General features: G+C 37.4%; 1 protein-coding gene across 1 annotated transcript in view; it reads right to left on the bottom strand.

The window, feature by feature from the left end:
- Positions 1–422: 422 nt before the first annotated feature.
- The window catches only part of XIAP (X-linked inhibitor of apoptosis, E3 ubiquitin protein ligase), a 73,320-nt gene continuing 63,033 nt past the window's right edge, over positions 423–10,709 (bottom strand). Inside the window, exons 5-6 of the mRNA XM_012001515.1 lie at positions 9,333–9,539; positions 423–3,242 (exon numbers count right to left, since the gene is read on the bottom strand). Coding sequence (XP_011856905.1) covers positions 3,049–3,242; positions 9,333–9,539 — 401 coding nt within the window. The 3' untranslated portion in view covers positions 423–3,048. The remainder of the gene's footprint in view (positions 3,243–9,332; positions 9,540–10,709) is intronic.

The following is a 10,709-nucleotide window of genomic DNA, read 5'->3' as shown; positions in this document are numbered from 1 at the left end:
AAAATCAAATGTAGCAGGAAAGGCAATATAAAGCCATTAATTAATTAACTGGAATTTAGTTTGTAAATGCTAAAAGCATTTCTCAAAAATTAAGACAATGCTTTTGATCAGCAGACTAAATTATTACAAATAAAGATAAGTACTTATTACAAAACAAATTGAATCTTTGCATGACTAATATGTAAAATAAGTGGTGACTTGAAATCCTAGAGTGAACTTTACACAGAAATGGAATGTCTACATGTAGACACGGAGAACTCTTGGGAGGGGGAAAAGATTTGGATACGGCTATAGTTTTCACTTTGCAAATGATCAATTTTTGCAGAATTAGATGGAAAAGATCCAGTGCTTTTTATAGTTCAAACACAGACAAATGCTGGTAAGTCTCCAAAAATTTGATTAGAAGTTGGAGTGCTGAGTGATTTTAAGAACCTGAAGCAACAGCATTTCTAAACAATTCTTAAAATAAACTTGTTAGCCACATCAGCGTTGTGCATTAAATTTCACAACTCATGGAGAGGAAGAAAAAAAGTCTTGCTTAACTCTAAACATACAAGCTTTAGAAGAAGAATTTTAATGAAGTGTGGCTCCCAGAACAGGAAAGGCCTTATGTTAAAACAATTCAGTCCTTAAGTCCTTGGCTAACAACTAGACTGAACTACCTACCTGACTTAGAGCTAAAGTGTCCTGGAAAACATATTTAAAAAATTTTAACACTTTTCTCCCCTTGTAGAACACTTTAAATTTAAACTTATACTCTAGACTATACAGATCAAATTCATGTTAATGACTATATAACCAGACTAAGTGGCAGACAGTGCAAAGGTGAAGAACTGAGGATTTACATACTAAAACAGGAACAGCGCAGTCATTATTTAATTTTTAAAACTCTCATTTAAATTTGCAATGCTTTGGCTGGGTGTGGTGGCTCAAGCCTGTAATCCCAGCACTTTGGGAGGGCAAGGTGGGCGGATCTCTTGAGGTCAGGAGTTTGAGACCAGCCTGGCCAACATGGTGAAACCCTGTCTCTACTAAAAATACAAAAATTAGTCGGGTATGGTGGCACTCGCCTGTAATCCCAGCTACTCAGGAAGCTGAGGCAAGAGAATCGCTTGAACCCAGGAGGGGGAGGTTGCAGTGAGCAGAGATCATGCCACTGCACTCCAGCCTGGGTGACAAGCAAGACTCCATCTCAAAAAGAAAATTAAATAAATAAAATAAATTTGCAATGTTTTAAATGAATATCACTTAAAGTAGTAATCAACAGAAGTTAGGAGAACATAACAGTACTCTTTCTCTTAGAAAGTACAACAAAAATATAATTTTTTACAGTTTTACTCTCAAACTTTTCTCTATGTAGTAACATGCCTTACTCACCTCTACAATAGGTTTGTTGTGAGAATCTTATAATGTAAACCCTGGACGTCCTATGAAGCATTTTTAAACTTCTAGTTTATGTCCTATTGATTCTTATTCAAGTGTTTTTCAAAAAATATTTAAACAACTATTCTTTTCTTGCCAATATTTTTATAATTTCCAAGAGGTTTTAAGGATGTTGAGAGAACATTGATTTCAGAAGTATCTACTACTATTACTAGTCAAGAACACAAATGTAGGCAGAGGATTTAACATTTCATCCTATATACATCTTAATCATCCTAACGGTAAAAACTCACATGAAACTTTAAGATACAAGATGATATGAGAACCTCAACATGGAAAGCTGTCACTATAACTACAAGCAGTGTACAAACATACTTCTACTTTTACCTACATAAGCTGACAGATGTTTAAAATACTGAGTTAACAAAGATCTTTTAGTAAAGTGACTTAGGCAGGCTTAAACTAGCAAGGATTAAGGATGAATCCTTACTAATTAATTGGAAGATCTGAGACATATTTTATATTTCATTTTACAAAATCAGAAATACTTATTTTGAAACAAGATAAGAAGACATGGTCTACCTGTCAAAAACCTACCACTCAGAAATATTTTTCATCCACAAAGCAGGAAAAACATAAAACCATTTACATTTCACATTGGCACCAAAAAGGTTAACTGCCCTGCCTTCTTGGATTAGAAAAACTAAAGCTGAGTGATAAGTACTTTTGCAGGCGTTTGAACATGCCTAAGCCTTTAAATCAGTAAAATACTTTCTAAAAATTCTGATTACAAAAGTAATACATACTTATAAAAAATTCAAACAGAACAAAATGAAAAAAAGAGAAAGTGAAAGGCCCCTATAAAACCCCTCTGAGGCCCCTTCCCCAACCCCCCCAAAGAGAAACCACATTTAACAGTTTGGTGTCTATCTTTCCAAATCTTTTGTTCTATACATATAAGAAACATACATACTTTGATGGCCTCAGACTATACATAGTGTTTTGCCACTTGCATTTTACACTTAATATATCTTTCACATCTTTCCATGTCAGTACATCTTGGCTTGATAGTATTCTATCATTAAATACCCTTTCAAAAATGGCAAATCACTTTTAAAAAATTATTCGCACAAGTACGTGTTTATAATTTTAAAAGAAAATGGACAGAATCCTAAAACACAACAACCAACCTCTAAAAATAATCTCTATCTTTCCACCAGCATGGAACAATTATTCCTTTTTCACACAAAACAAATTATGTGATTGGGGAGATTAACTCTAATCTCCACATTTATATACAGAAAGCTCCATTTGTTAAGCCTATCTGAAAAGAATAAAAAATCCAGATGATTAATTCACTTACACTTAGAAATTAAGTCAGTATACGATGAATACACATTGTGTTCAGTTATAATATGATGCTTCTTAGTCTAGGGTTTCAATTAGATAACAGTAAAAAAAGTTGGATAAATAATACAGCTAATACCCTGAAAAATCCAGAAATTCAAAGATTATATTGCCAACTAAAACACTGCCATGTACATTTTTTTTCTACTTGGTAGCAAATGCTAATGGAATTCAATCCTGATTACTTAAAAGTCAGTTCACATCACACATTCAATCAGGGTAATAAGAAGAACATAACATCCCTACTACAGAGTTAGATTAAGACATAAAAATTTTTTGCTTGAAAGTAATGACTGTGTAGCACATGGGACACTTGTCAACTGCTTCAGCACATTGTTTACAAGTGACTAGATGTCCACAAGGAACAAAAACGATAGCAATATTTCTATCCATACAGATTTTGCAAAGCTTCTCCTCTTGCAGGCGCCTTAGCTGCTCTTCAGTACTAATCTCTGCAAAAAGAGAAAAGAATTATGCTAGTTTTAGACTTTCTTAGTTGTTTACATTCATTGAAAATATTTATTGAACTCCTACTACGTGCCAAGCACCCAACAAGTGCCAGGAGATATGAGGATGACTCACACATGGCATCTGCTCTTAAATAGCTCACATGCTAGTGGGAGAGGATGTAAGATGAGGCTATGGAGGTTAAGCACAAAGTACAAAGTGATAAGTGCCCTAATAAAGTTATGTACAAAGTGCTCTGGAACAAGATGAGAAAACAAGTTCTTCTGCTCAGGCTAGTTGGAGAAGGCTCCACAGGTTGGCAGTGGCTGGATCAGGGGAGGAGGGAAGCGGAGGAGTGACATTTAAGCATGGGTAGTAATTTGCCAGGCAGAAAAACAAGGGTTAGGTAAAAGGAGCAGCATATGGAAAGGTCACAACTAATTCCAGAAATAGAGGGATGGATTTGAGGGACACCTCTGAAGTGGGACAAGTAGGACTGGGTGACTGACTGGATATGAGGGCTGAAGAAGAAAGACAAACTAAAGTTGATTTCAAGATTGCTAGCTTGGCTGACAAGGATATGGTGATGCCAATAAGAAATATAAAAGGAGGTACAGGTTTGGGATCTTCAGATATTTTTTAGGTGTTTTCAGGACACCCATATAAAAATACCCAGTAGGTAACTGAAGAGTCAAATCTTGAGGTCAGGAGAAGTCAGGGCTAGAGATAGAGATCTGGATGTCATCAGCATATAGGTGGCACTGAAGTACTTGCTTAATTCAGCCTTTCCCAAAATAGTTTTGTGAAATGTGAATACATATGCCACAAAAAAAATGTGTTTCATGGTCACATATAACAATAATGACAACAGCAGCAGCAGTTAACAGTAATATTGTATAAACAGTATGTGCTAGGCACTATTCCAAATGCATTACATATTTTAACTATATCTTTATAACCACAACTATTTGTTTATTTTAGCATCTTTATAATCATTATGTACCGGCAGTTTCCAAATACGGCCTCACGTGAGAATAACCTGGGGCATTTTCAAACAACAGATTTCTGGGCTCCATTCACAGAACCTAAAATTTCTGGGGTTGGGCACACCGGCATTTGAGAACCACTGTCATCCATGACAGGGCAGTACAGTACAATATAGGACAGTATAGTCTATATTCCCTCTTAGAAATGTACAACACATTACCCTGTTTAACTATGGGGTTCCTTTTTCATGGCATCCTTTTAATATCCTGTTGAACACTATACTGAAAACATGTTTGGAAAACAACAGTTTATTCAAGAAATACTTACTGGACACTTAACTAGGTTCTACTAGGGATACAATTAACAAATACATAAACCTCAAGCCCCCAATCGTTCATAGACAAGTAAACAGGAAAGTATAAATGGTATGATGACAAAGGTAATTACAATGTGTTATGAAGAGCACAGGAAGGGTGTGTGTGCATGTGTGCGCATGCATGCATAAATGAAGGCCTCCTGGAGGAAATTATATCTAAAACTGGATACTAAAGAATGAATTAGGAGTTTACTAGGAGAGGGAGGCCTTGGGGGATAAGGGCAATGGGAGAAAAGTGTTTTAGGCAAAGGAAATGGCATAAGCAAGCTCCAAGGAGAGAGAACATGGCCTACAAGTGCACAGGCAAAGCTTGGGCACAGAATTTGAGAAAATAGCATGAGATGAGGCTACAAAAGGGTGCCTGATCATGAAAGATTAGGCAAGCCACGTAAAGGAGTTTGGACTTGATCCCAAGGGCCCTGGGAGCCAGTGAAGGATTTTAAACTAGAGACAGATATGATCACATCCATGTTTCAGAAAGGTTTCTCTGGCTAGGGGGTAAAGGAAAGGATTGTTTAATCTCTTTCTTCTTAAAAAGTACCCTCTTGGGCATAATAAAAACCATAGGCTCAACCATGGAATGCATCAGAGATAAGAAGATAAAGCACTTAACCCTCAAGAAGCCTGTTCTAATGGGCAGGGCAGAAACCAGTTTCAAAATAGTGTAAAAAGCAAAAAGCTCAGCCAGGTGTGGTGGCTCACACCTGTAATCCTAGCACTTTGGGAGGCTGAGGTGGGCAGATCATTTGAGGTCAGGAGTTCAAGACCAGCCTGGCCAACATGGTGAAACCCCGTCTCTACTAAAAATGCACACACAAATTAGCTGGGTGTGGTGGTACATGCCTGTAATCCCAGCTACTCCGGAGCCTGAGGCAGGAGAATTGCTTGAAGCTGAGAGATGGAGGTTGCAGTGAGCCAAGATCATGCCACTGCACTCCAGCCTGGGCGACAGAGCAAGACCCTGTTTCAAGAAAAACAAAACAAAACAAAACAAAACAAAACTCTACCAGCACCAGGAGTAGATAAGAAGGAGCTCCTAACTCTGCTGTGGGTGCGGGAGAAAACTTGAAAGAAGTGACTTCTGAGCTGAACCTTGAAACATGAGTTCACAAAGTAGATTCAGAGAGTTGGGGATAGAGTGGGGAATGGGACTAGGTATACAGACAGAGAAAAGGTACTCAAGGCAGAGGAAAAAATATAAGTAAAGAAATGGCACTATAAGCTGATTTATATTATAAGAAAGCATTGACACCAAAAAATGTCAGAATGAAGTGTATATTTCATGCCCAAAAAATCAAAAGGAGAACAAGTAATTTCCACATTACTTTTAGATGCAATGCTACAACGAGTTAAAAACAAACAAAAAAACCCAACAATACTGACACCTAGAGTAGTCAAATTTATAGAGACAAAAAGTAGAATGGTAGTTGCCAGGGGTTGGGAAGAGAGGGAATGGGGAGTTGTTTAATGAACATGTTTTTATTATTATTATTATTTTTTTTATTTTTATTTTTATTTTTATTTAAAGATGGGGTCTTGCTCTGTATCCTAGGCTGGAGAGCAATGGTGCAATCACAGCTCATTGCAGCCTTGAACTTCTGGTCTCAAGCAATCCTCTTGCCTCAGCCTCCCAAGCAGCTGGAACTACAGGCGTGCACCACCACGCCTGGCTGTTTAATGGATGCAGAGTTTTGGTTTTGCAAGATGAAGAATTCTAGAGGTTGACTGTGCAACAATGTAAATGTACTTAACACTACGGAACCATACCCTAAAAATGGTTAAGATAGTAAATTGTATGTGTATTTTATCACAATTTTTAAAAATCTAAAAAAAAAAAAAAAAACCTGAAACGAACCCCAAAACACTGGACCAGAAGTCAGGAAATCTGAGTTCTATTCCCAGCTATTGGCATGATCCTAGGCAATAGCCCATCTGTACTTCAGGTTCCCCACTAAGTTCATAAAAGTTATAAAATGGGCTGGGTGCGGTGGTTCATGCCTGTAATCCCAGCACTTTAGGAGGCCGAGGCGGGAGGATCACCTGAGGTTGGAAGTTGGAGACTAGTCCACCAACATGGATAAACCCCATCTCTACTAAAAATACAAAATTAGCAGGCTGTGGTGGCACATGCCTGTAATCCCAGCTACTCGGGAGGCCGAGGCAGGAGAATTGGTTGAACCCGGGAGGTGGAGGTTGCAGTGAGCTGAGATTGCACCACTGCATTCCAGCCTAGGCAACAAGAGTGAAACTCCATCTCAAAAAAAAAAAAAGTTGTAAAATAATCTTTAAAGTTCCTTTGGTTCTGATTGTTTGTGATACCCTATCATCTCATTTTTTTTTCTATATTATTTCATCCTTGTATAAAGCCACTAACTTGAGACGGTGATATTCTGGGCATAGATCTTTTCCCCTCAGGCCAATAGTTTACCACTGGCACTTACTTCCCTCTTGGCTTAAAGGTAACTACTGGATTCTACATACTTCCCTACAGCGCCTTTCCCCTTCTCCTCCCCACAAAGCCCTCTTCTAGGTCAGAAGGTTACTGGCACATGAGCAATAAAGGCTAGATAACTTTTGATGTTATTTGCTAATATTTGTAATTATTTAAAGCCTCTTTTAGAATAAACTGATGTTATTCATTTTACTATTAGAGAAGATTCATGTGGAAAGACAGATAAATGAATATGGGTTATTTGATTTTTATATTATACACAGTAATATATATAAAGATTAAAATAAGTACTTTAGTACGTACACTAAATAAACGGCTTTATTTTACACTACATAATTTTTCAAAGAAAGAAAAAAAGATACTGATTTGGTACTATTTTTACAAGATATTTTACTAGGGCATTCTCTGTTACACAGCCATTGGGAAAAAAAGACAGCACTAATCTAGGATTTCTCAGTAAGTGACAATGTTATATCTTCTCTAATAACCTTCACCTGCTTCACTTCAGTTAGCCCCATCCTTATTTTATATAAAATTAAAAGATTCTTAGTGCCAGTCTTTCCTCATCAGCTTTTGGAAAGACAAACAGGCAGCGGTCCCAGCATGAGTAGAGAGCCTGTATCAATTACTTGCCTCTCAATTTAGTGAGACTGAGGAGAGTTCAAATGAATTCCAACCCTTAGGCTCTCCTTCCCACACCATCCTAGTTTGTAGTCTCAGTGATAATATGAGCGCCCACTGACTCCTGTTAGATAGAGAAAAGACACTCTCCCTAATGCACAGTCCCTTGATCTCTTCCTATTACAACCTGCTAAATCTTTTTGCTGCAGACACATTAAGGTTTGAAAGCTAATAACTTATGGCCAAACTTAATTAAGCGCGTGTTTAAGATGCAGGAAAAAAATGACACAATTGCTTGTATTTCTGTTATAGTAGAAAAATTCTAGTCTGGCCAACTGGGCGAAACCCCGCCTCTACTAAAGATACAAAAAATTAGCCGGGCGTGGTGGCACATGCCTGTAATTCCAGCTATTCGGAAGGGTGAGGCAGGAGAATTGCTTGAGCCGGGGAGGCAGAGGTTGCAGTAAGCTGAGATCGTGCCACTGCACTCCAGCCTGGGTGACAGAGTGAGACTCCGTCTTAAAAAAAATAAAAAGAAAGAAAGATGACCAAGTAAAGGGTTTATTTTACCACCACCAAGATAAGTGGAGCCTGTGTAAGTTTTAAATAAATGCATCTATAAGGGAAAAACTGGAAGCTTTCCATTGATTCTTACATCAATGAATATAATTTTAAATATCATTAATGTTCATACTGTTTCATAACTTAAGTAATTATCTGAATAATGTTTCAAAAGCACTTGAAATATCTTAAAGATCACAAGGATTTTAAATGTGTCAAAAATAAGTAAACGTTTAAGTTTTTTAGTAGTAGAAGAATTCTCATCTTTTTGGAGGGAGGATAGTCAAGAGCTTAGAGAACTATTACAGGTATAGTACCCAAAAGTGTACTCAGTTTGAAACCTCTTCTTTAACCTTCGATGTTGTTGGCAAGCACTATAGTGTCCATCATCCTTAAAGGAGATATATATATATTTTGAGACAAGATCTCGCTCAGCTGCCCAGGCTGAAGTGCAGTGGCATGATCATGGCTCACTGCAGCCTTGATCTCCCTGGCTCAGGTGATCTTCCCCGCTCAGCTTCCCAGGTAGCTGGGACTACTGGCACACACCACCATGCCCGGCTAATTTTTGTATTTTTTGTAGAGACAGTTTCATTATGTTGCCCAGGCTGGTAGAATTCATATTTTTAATCTTTTTTCCATGATTAATGTAATGATATTTGGAAATGAGGCCTTTGGGAACTAATTAGGTTTGGATGAGGTCATGAAGATGAGACCCCCATAATGGGATTAGTGTCCCTAAAAGTAGAGGAAAAGAGACCAGAGTACTTGCTCCATCTTGTCCCATCCACCCCCATCCCATGCCATGTGAGGACACAGTGAGAAGGCAGCCACCTGCAAGGCAGGAAGAGGGCCCTCATCAATAACGAAATCGGCCAGCACCTTGATTTTGGAGCCTCCGAAACTGTCAGAAATAAGTCTGTTGTTTAAGACACCTAGTCAATGGAATTTTATTATAGCAGCTTGAGCAGACTAACACACAGCATTAAGGTTATGTTTAAAAAATGTCCATATCCCCAGCCTCCCAAAGTGCTGGGATTACAGGTGTGAGCCACCACATCCGGCCCTTTCTTGCTTTTTAAAAACAGCAATGCATACCTTTCTGTAATGAAGTCTGACTTGACTCATCTTGCGTACTGTCTTTCTGAGCATTCACTAGATCTGCAACCAGAACCTCAAGTGATTTATAGTTGCTCCCAGATATCTGAATTTTTTCCTCCATTATTTTCTTAATGTCCTTGAAACTGAACCCCATTCGTATAGCTTCTTGTACCATAGGATTTTGGAAGACGGTATCATCTGAAATAAAAATTGGTGAGGAAAAAGAACATAGAATTTAAACAATTATTTTCATTATCACAACTCAATAGCAAAATATAGTTAAAATGAAAAAATTCAGCAGCAAGCAAAAGAACAAAAACAAACCAGCAAAGCAAAGCTGCTTTGGGAAGATTTTTTGAAGTATTCAGGCACTGAAAAATCACTTTCAGAATCTTACAATTAATTGTAAATGCAATGAGTATGTATTTTGTAGTGTTTGAAACGATGCAAGGTAAAACAGGCAAGAAAAAGGTTAAGTGCTTCAAAAATCTGAACTTTTTTGAATCTAGCTGTACTCTTTAACAATTAACCTAAAGTACTTAAAGAGTGGATGTTGTTACTGAGTCACTAGCAATTATTTGGGGAAAATGATGGGAAATTAGGGAAATCCCAGTCTATAATCCTGAACATGTCAATTTCCTAGCTCTCAAACTTCATTTCTGTAGTAGAGCGGGTAGGACTGGATAAAGCAAGAAAGTCAATGGAAACCTGTTTTTATGATACTCAAAGTAGGAACACAGCATGTGTAGGGAAGTGCTAAGAGAGGACACTTATACCCTCTGACTCATCAATTCCACTCTTGGGTATTAAAAATGAGTGTATATCTCTGCCAAAGATATGCACAAGAATATTCATAGCAGTGTTATTTATAATAGCCCCAAACTGGAAACAACTCAAATGTCCATCATCAGGTGAATAGATTGTGTGGTATATTCATAAGCTACACAACAAGAAAAAAAACTATTGCCACAGACAATATGGATGAATCTCATAGATATAACGAGCAAACCAGAATCATAATTCATCATTATGACACAAGAGTACCTACTGCATGAGTCCATTTATAAGAACTCCAAAACTAATCTATGGTAATAAACAAAATTAATCTATGGTAATAGAAGCCAGAATGTAACTTGGGGGTGCGTACTGATGGGGAAGGAGCATGAAAGAGCTTTCTAGGGTTGTGGAAATGTTCTATGTCTTAATCTGGGGGATAGTTACACAGATAAATATATATATTTTAACAGATACATTTTAATATATATTTAACACATATTTTATTTAATATATATTTTAACATACATACGTTAAAATTCATCAAGTAGAAAACTTATGATTAGGGTACTTTAAGCACTTTACTGTGTGTGTGTGTGT

Source organism: Mandrillus leucophaeus, unplaced genomic scaffold (assembly GCF_000951045.1).
Source record: "Mandrillus leucophaeus isolate KB7577 unplaced genomic scaffold, Mleu.le_1.0 Scaffold661, whole genome shotgun sequence".
In the NCBI taxonomy this organism is placed as follows: domain Eukaryota; kingdom Metazoa; phylum Chordata; class Mammalia; order Primates; family Cercopithecidae; genus Mandrillus; species Mandrillus leucophaeus.
The sequence above is the reverse complement of the archived record's forward strand: the minus strand, read 5'-3'. Positions and strand labels throughout refer to the sequence as shown.